Source organism: Rattus norvegicus, chromosome 1 (assembly GCF_036323735.1).
Source record: "Rattus norvegicus strain BN/NHsdMcwi chromosome 1, GRCr8, whole genome shotgun sequence".
Lineage (NCBI taxonomy): Eukaryota > Metazoa > Chordata > Mammalia > Rodentia > Muridae > Rattus > Rattus norvegicus.
This window is the reverse complement of record NC_086019.1, coordinates 104,077,718-104,101,569: the sequence shown is the minus strand read 5'-3', so window position 1 is coordinate 104,101,569 and position 23,852 is coordinate 104,077,718. Positions and strand designations below refer to the sequence as shown.

The following is a 23,852-nucleotide window of genomic DNA, read 5'->3' as shown; positions in this document are numbered from 1 at the left end:
CACCACATGCAGGACCTTTGTTCCTGAGGGGAGCCGATTACAGCCAGTCCTATCAGCTGCCCAGCTCCTTCTGCACCCGGGAAGTCAGGGGACAGGTCAGAGGCTGCTGGACTCATGGTCATCTTTGGGGACTACTGTCCTGCCTGCCTTCTCACTGAAGGTCTAAACCTTAAAGTGGAGTGGTCCCTGCTTCAGCTTATTTCATTCTGATTTTGGGAGGCGACATGTTGGTTTCTGTGTCCATATGGGCATGGGCCTGTGACCAAGAGCAACCCCAGGAGCTGAGCCCAGGCAGGGATAACAAAAGAGCAGATTTATTGAGGCAGCAGTGGTCAGGGGAGCGGGGACACTGGGGCAGGACAGGCCTCCTGAGGCCTGAAGTTACAGGTTCTTTTCAGGCACTGGACACAGGAACGGCAGCAGGCAACCCTTCCCAGGCAGTACATCAGCTTGTGTGCAGCCAGCAGCCAGCCTCCTCCACCTCCTTGGTCACCACCAATAGCACCTCGCACAGGCCTTGAGCCAAGGCAGCTGCCAGGAAGGCTCTGAGGGGAAAGTGGGAAGACTGAGGTCTCAGCAGCCCAGGCAGGTCCATCTCCCTGCAGGGCAGTTCCAGTGTTGTCCCATCCTGTCACTGCCTTCACCACTCACCTGACACCATCCTCGCCCCCCAGGGCTTCAGGTGCCCGTAGCTTTGAGTCCAGATTATAGTAGATGCCGTCCACCTGGCGCAGGGCCACCCAGTGTCGCCGGCGCAGCGGCAGGGACAGCAGCCCCAGCGACACAGGAGAGGGTAGGTTCAAGATCAGGCCTAGTACCTGGGGCAGGACCAGCTGGGACAGGGGTCTGAGGAGGGGAGGGATACAGCATGAGGCCCCAGAGACTGAGGTCTGGGTTGTGGGTCACAGAGGCACTTGGAACCTGCCTCCTTCCCCAGAATGACTGACTGTCTATTCACCCACTGACCTATTACCCTCTACCTGTCAACTCCAGCTTCCATTTGTTTAGGCAGGGTCTCAGGTGTCCCAGATGTGCAGCACTACAGCAGGTTATAGAGTAGGAATCCTGACCTCGTATCTGCTGGGTTGGCCTTCTGCCAATGCAGCCCCAGCTCCTCAACTTTTTGTTGTTGGCCCCTTTGAGCCAGGATCTCCACATGCAGTCCAGGCTGGCTCCACTGCTCTTGACCTAACGTATGCCTTTCCCACCTTAATCATGAGTTGCTCATTTAGATACCCTTTTGACTGGTACCAAGTTTATAAGTTTAACCCACCATTCAGTCAGACCCCATCTGTCATAGCCTCCCTGGCAAAACCCCTCCCCTGTCTACCTTCAAGCCACCCTCTGTGTCATCCCACACGCCCAGAGCCAGCGCAGCCCACTGCCTAGGCCCTACCTCCTCCTGTCCCACCACACAGCGGCCAGGCCCAGGCCCTGCAGGGCAGCCATGATCACGTTGACATCATAGTTGCCGGTGCCCAAGAGACTGCGATGGGGGTTCAGCCGGGAATCTGGGGCTAGCCTGGGGGTGAGGGGGCAGAGCCAAGGTTTGAAATCCTGGAAAGGCCTCCACCTTCCCACATAATAGGAGAGGCCCATAGCCTAGCCTTTGACGCTTCTCTCTTCAACCCCCATACAGCTTATCAGGCCTTGAATCCTGTCCTTCCTCCACCCCCCGAGCCCTGCACTCTTGGACTGGCTGAAGCTTTTATCTTTTCCAACTCAGAAACCCTTCCCAGCCTCTAGTCTCTCCCTCCAGCCCACCTCTGACCTCCAGAAGCCCTGAGCTGCCCTGCCCCCTTCCTACTTCCACTTCTCTATGACTCCCAAGTACCCTGGACAAAGTCCCTGCCCCTCCATCCTTCCCACTCATGGTCTCTCTCCAGACCAGTGTCAGATGTCATTTCTTCTGGGAGAGGAGCCTTCAGACTGTGCTCAGAGTCCCTGGGTGACAGAGCCACTCATACCACCATATCTGAAAACAGAGAGCCTCTTTCTTTTGGTAATACCCTGCCCTACCCTGCTCAGAGCCCTCCCTAGTGCCCCATCGTCCCAGGACACACTCCCACCTCCTCCAGTGGCAAGTAGGCCTTACATAGTCTCAGTACCAGCTCTTAGCAGCCACCTGTCTCCAGCTGTCCCTTGTGCCCAAGCCTTCCCTCTAGCTCTCCCCAGCTCTGTGGCCCTGTTCCTCTGTAGGTCTGGACCCTCGGTGAGCAGTGTCAGGAGGGAACCAATCATGTCTGCAGCTTCTCCTTTCAGTACATCTGCCTCAGCTCTAGCTGTTCAGCATGCCCCTGGACAAAGAGCTGGTGCAGGGGAAATGAGTATCTTCTAAAGTTTGAGGATAAGGTCTGCCTCTGGGTGTGGGCATGGACTACAGCCTGGGGTGTCTGTGTGCCCATAGAAGTACCCTGTGGCCTAGTGGTTGGAATGGGGAGATTCTTAAGAACGTTTCTTAAGAAAGTGATGACTAGGGCTGGAGAGATGGCTCAGTGGTTAAGAGCACCGACTGCTCTTCCTGAGGTCCTGAGTTCAAATCCCAGCAACCACATGGTGGCTCACAACCATCTGTAATGAGATCTGATGCCCTATTCTGGTGTGTCTGAAGGCAGCTACAGTGTACTCATATACAATAAATAAAATCTTTAAAAAAAAAAAAAAAAAGAAAGTGATGACTAAAACTATGACCAAGAAGAAAAAAAAAAAAAAAGCCTTGTGTAACAGGGGAACAGCCTGGTTGGGGCCTAGGAGAGCAGTTTAGATGAAACTGCAGAAAGGCAGACAAAGACCAGAGCACCCAAGGCCTTGGAGTTCAGCCTGAAGGCCCTGGGCTACTCCCTAAGAGGGCTGGGGAGCCAAAGAGGGGTAGAAGCAGAAGAGGGGGCAGGCAGTTGGGGGGCTGTGTGTAGGATGGGTAGGAGGAGAAAAACAGACAGCTGGGAGGTTGTGACAGAGGCTCAGAGAAGAGAGGTTGAGGCCAAAGCTGGGGCTGAGGTTTTGAGAAGCAGCAGGTGGGAGAGCAGGTGGAAGAGCAGGCAACAGCTCCTGGATCTGAGCCCTTGGCCCCCCTATAGGCGTGCCTCTTGGAGCTCTGCTCTTCCAGGGCCAGGCTAATGGCAGTCACCTCTTGCAGATTTCGTCGGCAGCTTCCTGGCTAAAGAGCTGCTCTTGGAGGACGTTGTTGAGAGCATGAACGGCACACAGCTCTAGCCGCTGCCGCTCGTGATACACTGAGGGTGATCTTGGTCTCGCTTCCGGCGCCTGAGACATGCCCTCCTCAGCTCCTGCTAGGGGTGGGACAAGGAGGTGTTAGGCACCTAGGATCTTGGTCATCCGGGTCTCTAGATTCCTGTGTCCCTATGCAATGGCCATTGAGGTGGGCACTGCTGCTAGCTTAAAAGGACGCAAGGCCTTGTTCCTAGGCTGTCTCCAGAGCACAGAGACACCTTTAGAGCCCAGTCCTGGGGTGGGTGGTGTATAGACTCCTATCTGCTGTCCTGGCAATAGAGACCCACCCCCACTACATGTCTCCAAGCAAAAGGGTCTGGATCATCATCACCTAGCAACGGACTATCGCCCCTTCTGTCCCTAGGAAACAATACCTTTTTGGTTCCCAAGCAACAGAACAACCCCACCCGCCTGGTAACCCGGTCCGTTTTCTGATCACCTAGCAATGGAGGACTCCTCCTTTCTCGTCTCTGGGTAACAGGGTCTCTTCTGGTCGCCTAGCAACGAAAGACTTCCCCTTGTCAATAACCAGGGTTCTCTCCTCCCTTCACCTGACAAGGCCCTCTCCCAGTCACTAAGCAACAGGAACTCCCCCTCCTGTCACCTGGCAACCAGGCACGCTCCCACCCTACTTTGCTCGGCGCCCGCCTGGCCCTCACCCCGCCGGCCTTTCCGCTCCCTGGGACCGGCCGCTTTCGCATTCCCTAGGCGGCTTTCGGGTGGTACCACGCTGACTGAGCAGGCGGAACGGACTACAGCTCCCGGCAACTTGCGCGCGCCGGACTGCGATTCCCGAAGGCCTCCGTAGGGCGACTAAATAGAACGCTCAGTCCGGAAGTCCGCCGGGGCCGCTCTGCCACATGGGACTACAACTCCCATCGGACGGCGCAGCCCTTTCTGGTTCTCTCTCAGGACCCACTGCTGCCTAGAGGTTCCTGGGAGATGTAGTAACCAATGATCTCGCGATAGCTTTCAGGGGGCTGGTTTGTGTATGAGCTCACACGCTGCTGCTATGGCGTCATACACGGTGTGTAGCCGAAGCGTGACGACATGGAGGTGGGGACAAGGAACCAAAGAGGCCAAAGAGAACAGCGGGCAGAATTCTGATGTTTACTGGGACCCATAGTAGTCAAGGTGACAGCAAGGGTAGGGGAGGAAACTCAGCAGAGGCGGATCCCAGGTCTGGAGGGAAGCTGACAGCAGCCTGTGGGGAGAATGAAAAACTAGGATGACAACACAGACACATGCAGGTGGCCATGGTGAACGTGGGTTTTGAAAATGGTAATGTGGTACAACCCAAAGAGGATACTCAGAGATGTACCTTGTGGGTAGAGAGACCTAGAGGGGGACCCAGACGCTGAGAAAAAGCGGGGCGGGGAAAGAGAGGCTCATAAAGCCTGGGAGTGAGAACTAAGGATGGGCAAAGACAGAAAACTGGGGTGGGACACCCAACACGTGAGTTCTGCAGAGCACAAACGCCAAGGGACCGTTGGAGGGGCCTGGCCGCACCCAGTAAGCTGTGCCAGAAGGCTGTAACAGTAGCGGAGCCAGTGACAGCGCCAGGCTGGGCTGGGTTCTCTCTGTGGGTGTGCACGGCAAAGCTGCGGCCTGTGGGCCCTGGGGGGCCTGTCAGCTCCACATCCACCACATGCATGTCGGTGAGGCTGCAGTCAGCAGAGAAGAGCAGTCAGTTCATCCTGAGTGTACACAGCTATGCCACCTACTCCCTTTGCTCACCTAAGGTCAGCCACAAGCACCCCAATGACACGATCAAAGCCTAGACTGGGAGCGGCCAGGGCAGCGGCTGCCATGGTGTTGGAGTTTCGGGGGGCCAAGGGGCAGAGCCCACGCACAGGGCCCTCATAGAGCACTGTGCGGGGCCCACTACTATGTGCGGCAGCCAGGGGTCCCTCCAGCCGGAAGCCATCAGGATGTGTGGCCATGGTGACTCGAAGGCTCTGGAAGCAATGGCAGGGTCAGAAGAGTGAGAGAGACTCCTACATGTTCCCTCTGGTTGCAGCCCAGATGGTTCTCACCTGGAGGCCTCCGGCTGCATCCAATCTGCTGATGTCTTCACAACCCCACAGGGCCCCTCGGGCCACAAACACCGTGTGGCCCCAGTGGTTTGAAGCCTCCAGGAGCTGCCGCTCTGTGGTCTGGTCAGCGAGAGCTGAGGGGGATCCCACCTTGGGACAAGGCCAAGATCCAGATCACTGCTGGAGGGTGGGATGCAGCCAGCACAGGGAGGGACTCACTGAGGGGTGAGGAGGCTCACCAGAAGGTTTGCATGACGGAGGATTTGTACCCCAGATTCATGGATTATTTTTGGATGGGCCACTTCTACCACAAGGTCAGGGTGCCTGGGAAGAAAGACATGGAGGGGGAGGGCCTGGAGAAGAATCAGGTCTCCCGTCTCCTAGGCTCCTCAGGGTTTGCAGGAACATCAGTGCTCATCCTGACTTGGAAGGGACGTGGGATGGTGGGTGCATTCTAGTTTATTTGTATGTGCACTGAGACTCAGAAAGGGTCAAAGAGTTATATGACACAGAGAGGCAGAAGCAGCTTTGGGAAGGCTCCTTCTGTGGGCCACTGACCTTTCCTCAAGTGTAGTGAGGTCTTCGAGCTGCAGGGCAGGGGGCACACTCCCTGCCATTCGTCCAGGGTCACGGTTCCACACAAAAACAAGTTCTAGGCCCAGTTCTGATCCCTGAGCCAGAAGGCGGGACACAAGGGACTGTCCTGCAGAGAAGGGAGGGCTAGAGAGACCCAAGAAAAGGACAGAGACTCCCCAAGTCAGGGAGATGGAGTGGGGGAACAGAGACCCAGAAAGAGACATACAGAATACACAGAAGCCCAGAGAGGAGAGATGGACAGACACATAGACAGAATACATAGAAACCTAGAGAGCTGGGGAGATACAGATTCACCCCCACCACCACATACACACAGAGACACAGAAACAGAGACAGAGACCTAGAAGACAAATACCACACACACACACACACACACACACACACACACACACGCACGCACACATGCACGCACACAGATGAGAGCAAGAGGAAAGGCAGAAATGGGAGAGAGAGGGAGAAGGAGGAAAGAAGGGAGGGAGGGAGGGAGGCAGAGAGAAGAAGGAGGGAGGGAGGGAGGCCCAATGAGTGGGCAGAAGGCAGGCTAGGCTGGCAGGCTGGGGTGAAAGATATGTGGGAGCAGAGATGTTTCTAGAACTTTAGGAACAGGGGCATAGAAGGAGGCCCCAGGCTAGCTCTTACCGAGGCGGCCATAGCCCACCACCCCCACCTTGTGAGGAACTCGAGGGACCATACTAGCGTCCATGGCCTTTATCCTGCTGTGGGGATCTGCTGTGCTTGCTGGCCCCTTTACCAGGCCTGAGCAGTGAATGATCTTTGGACTTTGACCCTGACTCTGTCCACTGAGGAGGGAGCAGAATGGGGATGTGTGTCCTTTTTGAGCCCTTTGCCCTCCTGTGCTGGCTGGCATGGTGGCTTGGAAGCCTTGTGTGGCCCTGTGTGCTTACTACCCCACTGCCTCCTGTAAAGCCCACACTCTCCCATGCCTGCCGAGGTAGAAAGTTCCCTTTGCAATCCCCCTTCCTCAGGCTGGCCAGCAGGTTGTCATGGAGACTGCATTTTGCTTGGGATAGGGGAAGAATTGGGGACAGGAACTTAGATCTTCCACCAGGCCCCTTACAGACCTCTCATCTTTCCTTTCTCCTCTAAAGTCTAAGTGGAAAGGTCTGGCTGGAATGTATGTGTTCCTGCATGTTCCACCCGTGTCCTGTCTTTCCCAGTCCTCCATGCCCCTCAGTCTTGGCTGGAGTCCCCTCCCTCACTCCAATGTCTAATTGCCCTTGAGCTCACCTTAACTGTTCACCATTCATCCCACCTTGAGGCCACAATCTCCTGCCTATCTGTATCCTGGTCCCCTGCCCCCTCTCCTGCCTCCTATCCCATCCATGAGGAAGGGACATGCGTGGGTGGGGGAGTCGCTAAGTGTCCCTAGGATGAGCCCAGCCACTGGCTGGCAGGCCTGGCATGGGACATGGCAGGCTGCAGCAGGCCAGCTCCCTGCCCCCATTGCCACCTGGTTCAGCCGCAGTGTTGCCATGGTAACCAGGATCCTAGCCGAGATGGTTGCAGAGAAAGCAGAAAAGATGGAGAGCCTAAAGTGCATGCGCAACAGCTCTGTCCCAGACTCCATCAACAGAGAGGAGCCGGATGGGGAAGGAGACAGGGCCAGAGCCTGACAATTGTCACAGATAAAGAATCCACCTTGCACTGGGGAGGGAGAGAGAAGATGCAGGGTTGGGGGCAGTTAGAAACGTCAGGAAGAGGTGGGGATAGGGAAAAGGGCAGGAACACAATGTGCAAGGAGTTGGAAGGGAGGCTCTGCTCGCCCATCTCTGGTAGAGGTGTGCACCCTGGGGCCTCTGTGTCCACAAAGGGTCTAGGTCTGCTGTGTGGATGACAGGCAGGCTGCATTAGGCCAGCCCAGGAGTCCATGTGCTGTGTTCCTGACTCTGGCTATCTCTCTGTCTCCCTAGGCCTTCTAAGACCTCCCAGGCAACTTTAGCTTTCTGGAGGTTAAACCTTGGACACATGGGCCACTCTAAGATGTCACTAATGTCCCCACTCTAGCACTGGTCCTGGCCTGGCTGTACATTTTTCTCCTTTGTAATTGCAGACCTGTAGGTGACTCTGCCCTCCATGTACCCTGGTCTGCTTATAGTGTTCCTCATGTGGTCCAGACCTGTTTATTCTGTGTACCTCCCTTGTACAAACTTTGTCTCCTGAGTAGCCAGGGATGTGTGTGAAATGGAGGGGACTCTTGTGGGGACACAACCACTTGCTCAATAGTGTCACCCGGAAAGTTTTGTGGCTGCCCTGACCTTCAGACTGTCACTGGTGGCCTTCCTGGACAGCCATGCCTGCAGATGGTCTGGTTAGGAGAGGTTCTGCTGCTGAACAACATGATGCCATCCCTTTTCTGGGGAAGCATGCATGGAGCACCAGGAGAAGCTGGGGTGTAACTTTCCTGCCCAAGCTTCAGAGGGAGCCCAGCCCTGCTAGCATGTGGTCTTGGACTTAGAGCACTCAGAACCCTAATATCGCACAGTTCTGTTGTTCCATGATACCCTGGAGCTTTGCAGTCCCAGGTTCCTTCCAGCTTGGGTTGTGTGCTGTGTGCGTGTGATGGGGGAGGCACCAGAGTTAGAAAGGAATGACAGCCAGAGATGGGGATGGAGACACATAGAAGGACAGCTACTGTGCCCCCAGTACATTCCTGGGTAGCTGGGACCTGCTGCTGTGTGCTGGGTGAGCCTGTTCCTCTCTGGACTCTGGGATGGACAATCCCAGAGCTGTGGAGTATTCACGATCCCCTCCTGAGAGGACAGCTTCGCTGGCTGCCCATCCTCTCCTTGTCCCACCCTCAGGGGCTTTGTGCTCTGTTTCTCTTCAATACTTTCATGACCAAAAAAAAAAAAATTTTTTTTTTTTTTTTTACTTTTTCCGTGTTTTTTTTTTTTTTTTTAAAGTAATTACAGAGCAGGTAGTGATTGACGCAAACCTCCCTTCAGTATCAAAAGAGTCTGTGGGGTGAGTAGGGCCGGCCAGGGCCGCGAGTGGAGCTCGCTGTTGGGGACACTGTCGGAGTTGCCCCCTGGGCTCTGGTGAAGTTGTCTGTCTCTTGTGTTTTGAGGGTGGTGGAGTAGGAGGGACGGACAGGCGTCAAACTGCAAAAGGGGGAAAAAACAAAGAAATAAAGAAAAAAGAAAGAGCCATAAAAGAAGGGTTGTTGGGATGAGGGGAAAGGGTACCCCTCGAAGAAGCTCCTCAACCCAGGAAGGTGGCGGGCAGGGCAGGTGGGCAGAGGACACGGCAAGGCGGAGGGTGGGGCCACCTCTCCTGATCTCCAGGTCCTTTCCCATTGCAGGACAGGCAGGCGCCGCCAGGGCTGCTGGGTAAGCAGGAGCATCTCGGGCAGGCGTCCTGCGTCCCCGCGTCCCCGCGCGCCTAAGTTTAGATTTGTGTCTCTTGCACGTTCTCCTTGGAGCCGCTCTTGAAGAGCAGAGGTTCGTGGATGGAGTTGAGGCCGGGGCCCTTGGCCCCGCACCCGCCTCCTGGATTGCCGCCGTAGTGCGCCTTGAAGGCAGCCGCCACGTAGTGGTGGTGGTTGAGGTGGTCTCGCTCCAGCGCCGGAAGAGCCAGGTGGCTGTCCCCACCCACGCCCGCGCCTCCAGCCACCGCAGCGGCCGCAGCCACCGACACAGCGGAGGCGGCGGGCAGCTCGTCCTCCACGTTGATGATCTCCACAGTGCGCGTGGGCCCATGGTGCTTGTGCAGCTGGTGCTGCTTGCGCAGCTTGTAGAAGGCCACCAGCATCACGGCGGCCATAAAGGTGATGGCCACGAAGCAGCCGATGATGATTTTGGTGGTCTTCATGACATCGTCTAGGTCCTTAAGTGCGTTCTCCGTCACGTCCGTGATGGGCACCGTGAAAGCCTTCTCTGTGGGCCGCGAGGAGCGCGGGGCTGGTGCCGTGGTGGACGCTGAGGCCGGGGCTGCAGCGTCAGGCCGGCCGCCACCCCACGCGCCATCAGTCGTGGGCCCCGGGGGCTCCTTCTCAGTACCTCGGGGCTGCTGGGCCTCCTCCCCCGGCTGTGTCTCCAGCGTCTCCACAGTCACCGTGGTGAAGTAGGTGTAGCCGCCCGCACCCCCTGCACCGCCCCCACCCCCTGGGCCCCCGCCACCGGGCCCTCCGGCAGCCACAGGGTCCACGGCCGACACGTTAAGCGTGGCCGAGGCAGTGGTGTTGCCAGCAGAGTTTGTCACCATGCACGTGTACTGGCCCGTGTCCTGCACGGTGACATTAGTGAAATTGAGTGTGCCATCGTGCAGTACCGAAATGCGCACACGATAGGAACCGTGTGTCATGAGCGTGCCGTTAGGTGTCAGCCAGTTGACCGAGGTCATGGATGTACCTGTGCGGCACTTGAGCTCGGCCGCCATGCCCTCGGTGACATTGAGGTCTGTGGGTGGCTCCACGATGACTGGGGCATAGCAGGTGAAGTGCGACTGGTCCAGCTCACCGATGTAGCGGCCCTTGAGGCCGGCGGGCGCGTGGCAGCGTGCGCAGCATGTGGTATTGCTGGGCACTGTCTCCTTCAGCCACCAGCTGAGCCAGAGCACATCACAGTTGCAGTGCCAGGGGTTGTGGTTCAGGTGGACACGCTCCAGGCGGTGAAGGGGTGTGAAAAGGTCGTGCGGCAGCGACATCAGGTTGTTGTGGGACAGGTTCAGCTCCTCCAGCGACTTGAGGTCGTCGAAGGCGTTTCGCTCGATGGTGGCCACTTGGGCATGCATCAGCCACAGCTTGCGCAGGCTGGTGAGGCCCTGGAAGGAGCCGGGGCGAATTAGGTCCAGCCGGTTCCCCGACAGCTCCAGCTCTTCCAGGCGCACAAGTGCTGTGAGGTTGGGGATGTCCTTTAGGTTGCACATGCCCAGGTTGAGGTAGCGCAGGTTCACCAGCCCCTCGAAGGCCGCCTCCGATATGTACTCCAGACGCTTCAGCTCGCCCAGGTCCAGGCGGCGCAATGAGGGCACACGGTTGAAGGCATAGGATGGGATGCTTTCGATGGGGTTGTTGCGCAGCCACAGCTCCCGGAGCTTGGACAAGTACTCAAAGGCCTGTGTGGGCACTGTGGTCAGCCGGTTGTCGAAGAGTTCCAGTGTGTTGAGACTGGGAAGCCCATTGAACGCCCCCACTTCGATCTTGCGCACCAGATTCTTGCTCAGCTGCAGGATCTCCAGGTGCCGGAGGTGCTTGAATGTGTCAGTGCGGATCACCTGCGGGGAGACCAGTGTCAATGCACCTCATGAGCCTGGGAGCAGCAGGATTCTCCAGTTCACAGCAGGAGAATGAGACTCAGAGATCAGTATGTGGTGCTAAGGACAAGACCTTGGGCCTCTAATATGCTGGACGGGGGCTCTATGACTGAGCCACATACAGCCCTTCACTGGTGATTCTAGGCAGGGGCTCTACCACCGAGCCACTCCCCCAGCCCTTCACTGGAGGATTCTAGGCAGGGGCTCTACCTCTGAGCCACACCCCAGCCCCTCACTGGAGGATTCTAGGCAGGGGTTCTACCATTATCCTTCATCCCCTGCTGTCTTTTTACTTTGTATTTGGAGACAGGGTTTCATTAAGCTCCCAAGACTGGCCTCAAATTTTTGATCTGCAGGCTTCTGACTCTGGAATGACAGGCCTGTGCCTTCATGCCTGACTTACTGGTGCTTTTTCTGTGGCCCATGATGCTTTCCATATGCAGCTATCATTCACCCTTCAACGGTCCTGACATTTCTCTGTTCAGAAAGGTGGAGAGGAGGCTCACCACCCGGTTTGCAGGGTGCTGGACCGAGTGGGCCTGCCCCCTCTTGTTGGCTGTTTTGATGGACAGATAAAGAAACCAAGGCTGCCGTTGTAATGAACACTGCAGTCCTCTCCCAGCCCTTCCTCAGCTTCCTTGCTGCGGGACCTGTCACCTGACCATTGTCCAGAGATCCCTCAGGAAGGGAGGGCAGCAGAAGGCAGTTAGCTGACAAGAGACCACCAACATGCTCTCATGCTGTCGGAGCTTCCTGAGCCTCTTTTCACATCAGGATTGTGACTGTGGCCCTTGTGGGCTTTGAGGGCAGACACCCTAGGGGGAGGAGCCCTGGCTTACGAACCCAAAGCCTTCATCGCAGCAACTCCTGCAGAAGGCAGCTCTGTATCTCCTCCTCTCTATCCCTACCTCCACTTCCACCCTGCCCCCACCCCCCGTTCCTCATCCCCTGCCAGGGTGTTTAGACCCACAAACCTGACACTTCCCCACTCACAGCTTGCCACAATATATCCTCCTACCCCAAACAACCTGCATATCTAAATGACCAGGGACAGTGATGTCCCATACAAACCTTTAAAAAAAAATGATCGAGACAGGGTCTCATGTAGCCAAGGCTGGCCTTGGATTCACATGTCGCCATGGATGATTTGAATTTCAAACCCGTTTGCTTCCACCTACCCAGTGTTGAGATTACTCTCCAACATGTGATTTATGCAGCAGTGCTGGGGGCTGCAACCCTGGACTTTCCGCACTCCGGGCAGGCACTCTACCAACTGCATCCTAGCTCAAGATCCCCTCAGGGGCCACAGTCCTGGCTTGAAGCAGTTCATCCTCCACAGCCACAGCCTTCCTCTTCCTTCCTCCTTATTGAATGTTCTGATGAGCTCCACAGAACGGCAGGCTCACTCCTGCCTCCGAGCCTGTGTGTGTCTGCTATTCCCTCATCTCCGAGCACCGGCCTACTACCTTCTCTATCCTTCCCATGCTCAGATCAGGGCTGCCTGTTCTGGAGGATGTCTTGGTTGTATCCCTCATGGGTGTGAGGTGCCCATGTGGCTGTGTGTCACCCACCAGAGTCTGGGTTCTGGGTTTACGAGAGCTGCCCTTCTGCAGCAGAATGGGTTTGAAATCAGCCCCTTTGAAATCAGAACTCCTGTCTGGGACACCCACTTCTTCTTGGTGCTGGGGAACCCAGAGCCCAGAGGGCTCTCAGATTCATCCCATCACAGAGTCACACCCCCCAGCTCCTTACTTGTGCTGCTAAGCCAGAAGCACATTTCATGAGGACAGTGAACAGCCTAGGCACCTTCATGATTCATGGAGCTGTTGTGGTTTTAGGGGAAAGAGAGGAGGAGGGATGAGAAAACAGAGCAGGGGGACTCAAGCATAATTAATCCCAGCACCCTCTGAGGCAGGGGGATTATTGTGAGTTGGAGGCCACCCTGGGCTATGAGTCTCAACCCCACCCATACCATAGCCCTTAAGAAGAGAACTCAGGAACTCTCACTGTGGTAGGTTAGGTGGCTGGAGTCTGGATTGAGATTTCAAGTATAAGGGACAGAGAAGGGGCTGAAGAGGAAAGAGGGTCCCTCAAGACACATTGATGGGACTGATACCAAGTCAGAACCACCACAAACAGAACAAGCGTTCACAAGCCCCTCTTTCCTGTTGGTGGGGATCATTTGCGCTCCTTCTAAGGAGACACGCTTAGCAAGGAAAGTCTGAAAGATACAGGAGTGCAGCCCTGTCAGCCTTTCAGCCTTTCTCTTCCTCTTTAGAAAAAGATTAATTTTGTCTGTATGTCTCTCTCTCTCTCTCTCTCTCTCTCTCTCGCTCTCGCTCTCGCTCTGTGTGTGTGTGTGTGTGTGTGTGTGTGTGTGTGTGTGTGTGTGTGTGTGTGTGTGTGTTACCACAGAGACCAGAAGAGGGCACTGAATCCCTTGGAAGGAGATGCTGGGAACTGAACCCAGGTTCTCTGCAAGGGCAGAAAGTACTCGTCAGTGTCCAGGCGTCTGTCCAGCTCTCAGTCTACTTCTATGTGCACACAGTTATAGACAATTAAGTTTTAAATTTTGGAGGTGTTTGAGACAGGATCTTGCTTTGTAGGTCTCTCCTTGGAGCCAAGCCTCCTGTTTTGGCCGCCCGAGTAGCTGAGAATACAGGTGTGTGCTGGGATCATCAATCCCAATTGGTGTTTAAACCTGTTAGGTTGATTACATAGAGAAATGCTGAGAGATTAGTAAAGCCCACATCTGTGGGTGTGCCAGAGAGGGCAGGCTTAGAGACCAGGGAATAACGAAGCTTGGCCCTAATATGTGTTTAACCCAGCAAGGGGCTGGGAGTGTGGCTCAGTGGTGGTGGATCTCCCTAGAATCTCCCAGTGAGGGGCTGGGGGTGTGGCTCAGTGATAAGAGTCCCTGCCTAGCATCCCCCAGAAAGGAGCTGGGATATGGCTCAGAGGTAGGACCCTTGTCTAGAAACCTTCAGTGAGGGGCTGGGGGTGTGGCTCAGTGGCAGAGCACCTGCCTGTCATATGTGAGGCTCTGTGTTTGGTGGTCAGATGAGTCGTGACTGCAATCCCACAGGAATACTTGGTTCTATATGTTCCACTCAGCAGATCACGATCAATACCTGTCCTGTACTTTGACTTCTGCTTTTTCCCCAACGTCTTCCTTTCCAGTTGGTGGCCAGAGTTATCCAAGGTGCAGTTCTGACTGCAGTGACGTCAGCAGTATGCAGGTGCACACAGACACAGACACACAGACACAGACAGACAGACAGACAGACAGACAGACACACACACACACACACATACACACACACACCCTCCTGTCTTTGCATTCTCTCATCCAGTCTTATGAGGGACACATGCGGGTCCCTTTCACTGGTCATACTCTGAGTTCTTGGCACTCTCCTGAGACGGTCTCTTTCTTCTTCATCCTTGGAACTCTCAGGAAAGCCATCTCTGGTATCTCTTTGCTCACCTATCCCTCACGTTCCCACTTATCACGTACAGTTTTACTGGTCCCATCACACTGGCTGTCGCTGGTCTGACATGCCATGTTCCTATCTGGACTGTGAGTCTTGTGAGGAGACCGTGGCAATGAGGTCTGCGTGCACAGCATTCGGCACTGAAGGTTTGAAGGTGACGAGGCCAGGGAGAGTAAGGCACCGTGATGTGGAATGTAGTCGGTTAACAGGAATGGGAATCACTCAGGAGACAAGACTCTGGGCATGCCTGTGAGGGGGCCTCTAGATTGGATTCACAGACCTACCCTGAATGTGGATGACACCCTCCTACAGACTGGGGAGTTCTGGACTAAATAAAAGGGAGAGTGAGCTGAGCACCTGTGGACTGGATGCACTGTGACCAGCTGTTTCCCCCTCCTGCCACCATGCCTTACTGACGTGGACCCAGAGAACTGTGGGTCAAGAGTCAAGATCTATCTTCTTCCCTGAAGCTGCTTTGGTCAGATACTCTGTTATAATGGGGAGAAAAGTTACCAACACAGACCCTTGCTAGACAGCACCAGGGATGCTGGGGACTGCCTGCTCATCTTTCAGTACGGGTGACAATGCCAGAGAGTGAAGCCCAGTGACGGCACTTGGGAAGCTGAGGCAGGAGGATTGCCACGAGTTCAAGAAGTCAGTCAAGGTCATCAAACGTACTGTGTGCCCAAGGAAGATCTTGAACTCTACCTCCCAAGTGCTAGAATTATAAGTGAGTGCTTTGCACAGGGCTGGGGATTGAACTCAGGGCTTCTTGCATGATAGGCAATCACTCCAGGAACTCAACTCCAACCCTACCCTAAAGTCTCTGCCTTTTGGTTAAAAAGCTTAACTCATTTGCTCCTATTGTAACCGTGAACACACAGGAATTGCTTCTACCATGCTTGCACCTATCCTTTTCCACCTCTCCTGTGGACTGGGTTTCTTATGATTCCATTTACCCTCTACTGCTTTAGAATTTATAGACAGCCTCTTTTCTCTAGTGGTTGCCCTTGAAACACTGTGGTGGTTTGAACAGGAACGGACCTCAATAGGCTCATGTACTTGAAGGCTTAGTCTTTAGAGAGTGGCACTACTGGAGGGATCAGGAGGTGTGGCCTAGTTGGAGGAGGTGTGGCCTAGTTGGAGGAGGTGTGGCCTTGCTTGAGTAGGTGTGGCCTTGTAGGAGAAAGTATGTCACTGGGGATAGGCTTTGGGGTTTCAAATGCTCAGGTCAGGCTCAGGGTCTGTCTGTCTGTCTGTCTGTCTCCTCTCTCTCTCCCTGTTGCCTGCTGATCAGTTGTACAACTCTCAGCAGGATGTACAACTCTCAGCGCCAGTCATGTCTGCCCACATGCTGCCATGTTCCCCTGTCATGATGATAATGGATTAAAATTCCTGACACTGTAAGCCACCCCAACTGAATGTTTTCCTTTATAAGAGTTATAAAGGCCTTGGTTATGGTGTCTCCTCATAGCAATAGAACATTGACTAAGACAAACACTATCTTCTTTCTTAGGTTTTTTTTTTTTTTTTTTTTTTTTTTTGAGACGGGTTTGCCATACGTCCCTGGTTGCCCTGGAACCCCAAACAGGCACCATCACACTGGCTTTGAAGGATGTTCTGAGAGGTTCTTCCCTCAGGACAGATATGAACAGGAAAGACACATTTCCAACCTCACAGAGCCCATGGTAATGGTGTAATTGTGGCACTTCCAGCATGCTGGGGTGATGGGCCTCAGTACCCCAATACATCTGAAGCCCTCCAGATGTCCTCCGAGGCTGGGGTCAGAGTCACTAGGCTGCTACGATGGCTGTTCTTGGTTGTCAATTTGACTATACCTGGGATTAACTAAAACTAAAATGGCTGGGCACAACTCGGAGGGATATTTTTCCTCTTTTCCTCTTTAGATCATTTGAAATGGAAAGACCTCAGAGGACATCTGAGGCAGACATCTGTTTCAGATAGTATTGGGTACTGAGGTCCATCATTCCACTGAGGCTGGGAGCTCCACAATTACACCATAATGGGTAATTAATTATCATACTATGGTCTCTTTGAAGTCAGGACTGAGTCTCTCCTGTCCACATCTGTCCCCAGGGAAAGCCCAGAATGGCATAGTCTATACAGAGGACCTGGAAGGAGGCAGCTTGCTCTCTCTGCCTGCTTGCTCTTGCTGGCAAGTCCATTTTTTCTCTAGCATTAAGGTCTATTTCTTCAGAATTCCAGTGTCTACAGACAGTTGAGGCATCCAGTCTCATGGACTGAACAACTCCTGGGTTCTTGGATTTTCCATTGGTAGAGAGCCATTATTGAACTAGCTGGACTATAGGCTGTAAGCCATCCTGTCTGTCTGTCTGTCTACCTATCCATCCATTTTTTCATCCATCCATCCATCCATCCATCCATCCATCCATTTTTTCATCCATCCATCCATCCATCCATCCATCCATCCATCCATCCATCCCATCAATTTTGTTCCTCAAGCGAATCCTAACACTATTGACAGACACCATGGTGATGGGCTCTTGCAACAGGGAGCCCTCCACCTCTTGCCTAACATTGCTGTGACAAAAGAGAAAGGAAGGCCCAGGAGTCTGGAATGACAGGCCCTAGCTACCCACATCTATCCCCTTAGTCCTTTAGGAACTGCTGGTTCTTGCCTGGTTCCTTCAAGAGCTGAGTTCCTAGTGGAGACTCCGGCCCTTCCTGCAGCCTGACTTCTCAGAGCACCAGGCACTTCGCTGCAGTCTGTAACCAGGGCTGGAGTTGAGTGAATCACACTGTGTTCTGCTAGGGCTTTTAAGAAAACAAGCTGTCAGGAGATCCTTTATTAAAAATTTAACTGTGGTAGGAAAATGATTAAGTGGACCGTTCATCCTAATGCTATTAAGATAAATTGTTTTTCATACGTCCTGAATGTAATGAAGCAGGGAAAAAAAGTTGAGCAAGTTTGCAAGAGTTATGGTTGTTTTAGTTTTTGTGACACAAATTTTTGTTTTCAAGTTTAAAGGACACTGGGCTGGAGAGCTGGCTGACTCGGTTGAGCATTGGTCATGCAAAGCACAATGTCCTGAGTTTGATCTTTAGAACCCACATAAGAATCTGGGTGCATCTGTAACCCGAACACTGGGGAGGAGGATGCAGGCTGATCCATGGGGTTGAATAGCCAAACAATCCAGTCACATAAATGAACTTCAGGTAAAAATGGTGGAGAGGGACAGAAGACACCTGATATACAGAAGCCTCTGTCTGACCTGTACACATGCATGTATGCCCATGCAACACACATACACCACACCATACTACACACACACACACACACACACACACACACAGACAACATGCACACACAGACACTTGCACATCCCCCCCACACCCCACAAATACATACACTTACACATATACACATACCATACACACACATCACAAACACCACACATACACCCACAGCAAACACACACATATTTCCTCACCCACACATCTACATACATCCATACCATGCATCCACACAAACACACATACCACAATACATACCACACACACACACACATACACACACATACCACAATACATACCACACACACACACATACCACACACACACACACACACACACACACACACACACACACACACACGCACCCACAGAACACACACACATCAAAAATCAAAAACAAAACCCCAGGTGTTTCAATGGCAACTTCTTGAATTTATCTGTTATCCTTTGATAAGGTGCCTTCCTCTTCCACAGGATTCTTTGGTGGTTAGCACATGGCTGGGGCCATGTCACCCAGGATTGGACTGGTCTCCCTTCCTTCCTTCCTTCCTTCCTTCCTTCCTTCCTTCCTTCCTTCCTTGGGGCCAGGGCCTGGGGGTTCCCCTCTTGCTATGAACTAGGAAGTACGAGGAGCTGTGCTGAAAAGGTTGAGCCGGAATTCTACTTCCTGAGTAAGGCACCACCCCTCAGTGTCTCACTCTCTCAGGCCTCGGTGCTCTGTCTGTGCTGAGGAAGGGCTTGCAGGGCTAGTGGGTCCCCTCCTCCTTCCTCTCCTCACCATGAGAATTCACAGGCTGGGAAAGATGGCTCTGGCTTTGACTTCATTCATAGAGGTGGAGTCTCAGGGCCTAAGTCTAGAGTGAGGAGTGCGTGGCCCTTAGGCAGACACAGCCGTCTCAAGTGTTCAGGGTGACAGCTGCCCGAGGGGAGATGGAATGGAAGGTATGGGCCACCATGGCCCTGTTTCATGCCAAGCTGGGGGATGAACACTGCCCTGCTGTAGGTAAGCACTCTCTGACTGGGCCACACCCTACTCCCAAGCCCCAGACTTGAGTAGCTCTGACAGGGGACCTGTGATCCTCACTTCACCCAGGACGAAGTGGAGGTCTGGCAGTGTGAGGCTGAGAATGGACCCTATATGTCCCTGACACAGCACATGGGGACTGATAGGTAGATGAGCTGGTGAGGAAGGTGTCCCAGGAGGAGGAAGGTGCCTGTGTTTGAAGAACATCTTGGTCACAGGGTTTACAGGGTCAGGGCATGGGATGGATGGGATGGAACTGAGCTCAAAGGAAGGGCATGCTGTCTTAGGGTTGTAGACCCACCGTGCAAGTGGGTTATGGGAAGCTGCAGGCCAGCCTGGGCTATAAAATGGAACACAGTTGGCAAAGTGCTTGCCCAGGTGGCAGGAGAGCCAGAGTTTGATTCTCAGAATCCATTAAAAAAAAAGAAAGAAAGAAAAGAAAAGAAACCAGGTGTGGTGGCAGGTGTTTGTTCCTTCACGTCAGGCTGGGGAGCCCTGGAGGTCACTGCCCAGGGAGCCTGGGCTGACAGCTGAGACTCCTCACAGGATGTGGCTACTACCTGAGAAATGGTGTCTGAAGCTGTCCTCTGGCCTCCACACATGCATGAGCACACATACAAACAGGAGACATACACACAACACCCCCTCACACACACCACATACACACCACACACACACCAAACCACAGGCACATACACTACACACACTACACACACACCACACACACACCACACACACACACCACATACACACCACACAGACACCACCTACACACCACACACACACCAAACCACAGATACACGCACTGTACAACACACAGCACACACACACACTGTACAACATACACACCACACACACCACAGACACATACACCACACATGCTATATACACACACACCACATACACACCACACGCACACCACATAAACACCACAAACACACACCACATACACACCACACACACACTGTACAACACACACACACAACACCACATAACACACCACAGACACATACACCATACACACTATATACACACACACCACATACACAGCACATACACACCACAAACACACACCACATACACACCACACACACACTGTACAACACACACACACACACAACACCACATAACACACCACAGACACATACACCATACACACTATATACACACACACCACATACACAGCACATACACACCACAAACACACACCACATACACACCACACACACACTGTACAACACACACACACACAACACCACATAACACACCACAGACACATACACCATACACACTGCACACACACACACACACACACACTATATATATATATATATATATATATATATATATATATACACACACACACACACACACACACACTAAAGAATGTCAGGGGTTGGAGTTGGGAAACGTCAGTTGGTGAAGTGTTCACGCCGTCTCGTCCCCCATACTATATAAAGTAAGTGTGGTGGTGTTTTTTTGTTATTCCAGCCTTCAGGAGGTGGAGACAGAAGGATCAAGATTTCAAGCCTGTGTTCTGCAATGCACTGAGTTCAGGGCCAGCCTGAGGTAAATGAAGTCCTACCTCAAAGAAGAAAAACGAGAGAATGGAGGAGAAGAAAAACCCTAACCCAGCACACAGCTCAGTCGCAGGAGGCAGATGTGTGGCCCTTTCCCAGGCTCCTCAAAGAGAGGTGTGGGAAGGAGGCACCCATGCAGCGGCAGACCAGACATGAGCCTCTGCTCCCTTCTACAGCAGGGGCTCTACCCTTGAGCCACACCCAGCCTTCACTGGGGTTTCTCGGCAGGGGCAGTGGTATTGAGCTATACCCAACCATGTTTTTACAGTTTATATTGAGAAATGGTTTTACTGAGTCTCCCAGGCTGTCCTCCTGTCCCAGCCTCCTGAGCACCCATGAAGCCAGGCCTCGGCCACCACAGCAGGCTTTGCCAGGCCTCGGCCACCACAGCAGGCTTTGCATCTGCTACTTCTGGTCTTGACCTGATTGCAGATTGGAGGCTCTCAGTGAGCAGACATTTAGGAAACAAGACATCGTGGAGAAGTTAAATTCCCCATGAAGAGCAACCTTGAGAGAGAAGCATTGGTAGTATTTTTGTGCGTTCCTTGTGAAATGGTTCTTTAAAACATTTATTTATAGCTGGGTGGTGGTGGCAGCACATGCTTTTAATCCCAGCACTCCGGAGGCACAGTCAGGCAGATCTCTATGAGTTCAAGGCCAGCCTGGTCTACAGAGCGAGTTCCAGGGCAGCTAGGGCTACACAGAGAAATCCTGTCTCAACAAACAAGCAAACAAACAAACAACACCAAAAACAGCGAAGGGGATTTATCATGAGGTGTATGGTGTTTTGCTGGCGTGTGTGCATGTTTATCACACGTGTCCAGTGTCCACAAAGGCCAAAGGAGGACGTCAGATTCTTCTGGAGTTAGAGTTCCATGTGGCTGTGAGCCACTGTTTGGGTGTTCAGACCTGAGTGTACGTCTTCTGCAAGAACAATCCTTCAAAAACATTAACATATCTTTGCACATGTGTATTTTCTTGCATGTGTGCATTTGTACCACGTGTGTGTCTGGTGCCCTCAGAGGTCAGAAAAGGACATCAAAGTTAGGTTCTCAGACAATATGTGGGTGCTGGCAATTGAACCCTGGTCTTCTGCAAGAGCAGCAAGTTCTCTTAACAGCTGATGCGCGTCTCCAAACCCCCTCCCTGTGAAGTTTTATTAACCCAGGGGAGTCGTTTAGAGTTCCTCCTATGTTTTGAAAGCCCAGTAAAATTGACTGATCAGTTGATTGAAATGGAATCTTACTATGTAGTCCACATTGACCTTAAACTCCTGGCAATCCTCCTGCCTCAGCCTTCTTAGTCAGTTCTGTAGCTCCATACCTTACTAAGAGTTCAATGTCATATATGGGACACTCCAAAGTGTCTCACAATCTTCTTTGAGACCCCCATTGTAAATACCTATGTAGAATTCACAGAGAGGGTGTGAGGAAATTCCTTCCCTAGCGATAGCTGTGCAGAGGGAGCATGGGCTTAGGCCATCCTCAAATGGGAAGTCTTTGAACCTTCTAAGTGGTCATGGTCGAGGACCGCACAGAGCCTCTGTGGAGGCAGCTGCACTTGATAAATGCATACATGGCCCTAAGACCTTTCCCTGGGAGAAGTCATCCATGGAGCTCACTCTGCAGGGCCTGGGGAATGAGTGCACACACAGGACTAACTTCAGTGCCCAGCACTCACATGAAGAGCACCCAAGGTGTATAGCTCACAGTATTGATCCTGGCACAGAGAAATGGAGACAGGGACTGGCTGGGTAGCCAGCTTAGCTGATTTGGTGAGTTTTAGGCCTTCGAGATTCCTTGTCTCAAAAATGAGGTGGACATCTCCCAGTGAATGACACAGAGGATGGACCTCTGACCACACGCATTCATGCACACACACACACACACACACACACACACACACACACACACACACACACACACAGCAATAGCAGCAGCAGCAGGAGGAGGAGAAAGGCAGAGGCAGAGTGAGGGTGGTTGTGGGCAGGAGGGGGAGGGAATGGGGTAGGGTGCTTCAGTAAGGAGCCCAGGCAGGCGGAGAAGCTTCCAGAAAAGAGGAGGGGATGGAGGGGTGGTCATCTACCCTCTGATTCCCACACCCCAACTTCTCCAGGGCCTGGTGGCCTGTCACCAGACCAGAGTAACGCTGGGGACACATGTTCTATTAGATTGTGGAGTCCAGCCCATTTGGACAACTGGGGACCAGTGGGCAACTGCACATTTAAGAAAAATAAAATGTTCTGCACTCCACCCTCACCACCACAGACTTAGCAATCAATCTAAATAAAATCAAATGAGAAGATTCCTCTTCCAGCCTATGGGGACCACTTACTGTCCCTGTGCTGTGTTTGAGACTCATCCCACAGGCCTACATACATAACCATGGTGCTCACATGTTAGAGAGGATCCTGCCAATACTCAGAGTCCCAGGTTTCCAGTGTGGTCCTTTCTGCCCCCACCCCCTGCATGACACTCCCAGGGTAAGCTGCTGTGGGAACAGGTGGTGGGAATCTCTCAGCCATGCAGGTTCTCACAAGAGGGCACCGAGGGGACAGAGGCCCTTGCTCAGTAGAGGGCAGAGCTCTGGGCAGGTTTCCATCTGCTCTGATGTCTGCTGAGAGACTACTTCTCACCACTGTCGCTCTGGGTGCTGAGGATGCATCAGGGAATGGTGGTGGGGCAAGGCTAGTCATGAAAACAAGTTGACAAGACAGTTTTGTCAATAGTGTGTGTGTGTGTGTGTGTGTGTGTGTGTGTGTGTATGTGTGTGTGGTCTCTAAGGATGGTATATTGTGTGTGCGTAGTCTCTAAAGATGGCATGTTGAGTGTGTGTGTGTGTGTGTGTGTGTGTGTGTGTGTGTGTGCACATGCCTGTATGCACAGGGCACAGACAGTGTTCAAATGACACCCCTGGGTAGTCTTTCTCTGATCTTGAGCTCCACTGCTAGAAGTGCAGGCCCACTTCTAGGAACAAATCACAAGGGTTGAATCTGGACCAGCAGGAAGATGCAGCACAAACATCTCTTGCAACTGAGAAGTGAGCAGTCTTTCTTTAATCCTAGATATCATGGTGCTGGGACCAAAGGCAAGGCAATACTCTTGGATGGAGCCTTACTGCCCAGCTCCCCAACCCCTCTGCTGCTGTTTGTATTGAGTGCACAGCACCCCAGAGTGAGGCATCCAGCCGTTTAACTAGTCCCTTCTTGATGACCTGAATACTATGTTTTTGTCAAACCACAAGCCAGGCCTGTGACGTGTGTATGTAGTCTCAGCACTTTGGAGATGGAGTTCAAGGCCAGCTTGAGGTGCAGAGTGAGAATCTATTTCAGAAACCCTAAACT

General features: G+C 53.0%; 3 protein-coding genes across 12 annotated transcripts in view; all 3 read right to left on the bottom strand.

The window, feature by feature from the left end:
• Positions 1–298: 298 nt before the first annotated feature.
• Positions 299–4,188, bottom strand: Josd2 (Josephin domain containing 2). 9 transcript variants are annotated; one of them, XM_006228996.5, is made up of 6 exons: positions 3,891–4,188; positions 3,671–3,728; positions 3,128–3,290; positions 1,397–1,522; positions 652–846; positions 299–545 (listed from the first exon to the last, which is right to left on the bottom strand). In XM_006228996.5, the coding sequence occupies exons 1-6, from the start codon at positions 3,930–3,932 to the stop codon at positions 446–448; spliced, it is 684 nt and encodes a 227-aa protein (XP_006229058.1). In that variant the 5' UTR covers positions 3,933–4,188; the 3' UTR covers positions 299–445. The 9 variants fall into 9 exon arrangements, with proteins under 9 accessions (XP_006229058.1, XP_006229059.1, XP_038960714.1 ...); XM_006228997.5 differs by having other exon boundaries at positions 3,128–3,287; positions 3,891–4,181; XM_039104786.2 differs by lacking the exon at positions 1,397–1,522 and having other exon boundaries at positions 3,891–4,175.
• Positions 4,189–4,325: 137 nt separating this feature from the next.
• Positions 4,326–6,587, bottom strand: Aspdh (aspartate dehydrogenase domain containing). The gene is made up of 7 exons (NM_001009643.2): positions 6,504–6,587; positions 5,826–5,970; positions 5,507–5,591; positions 5,268–5,417; positions 4,969–5,189; positions 4,741–4,895; positions 4,326–4,435 (listed from the first exon to the last, which is right to left on the bottom strand). Exons 1-7 carry the CDS (start codon positions 6,565–6,567, stop codon positions 4,392–4,394), a joined length of 864 nt encoding a protein of 287 aa, NP_001009643.2. The 5' UTR covers positions 6,568–6,587; the 3' UTR covers positions 4,326–4,391.
• Positions 6,588–8,738: 2,151 nt separating this feature from the next.
• The window catches only part of Lrrc4b (leucine rich repeat containing 4B), a 34,274-nt gene continuing 19,160 nt past the window's right edge, over positions 8,739–23,852 (bottom strand). Inside the window, exon 3 of one of the 2 annotated variants that reach the window (NM_001271081.1) lies at positions 8,739–11,099. In NM_001271081.1, coding sequence (NP_001258010.1) covers positions 9,273–11,099 — 1,827 coding nt within the window. In that variant the 3' untranslated portion in view covers positions 8,739–9,272. The remainder of the gene's footprint in view (positions 11,100–23,852) is intronic. The other variant, XM_006229055.4, reaches the window with a different exon arrangement.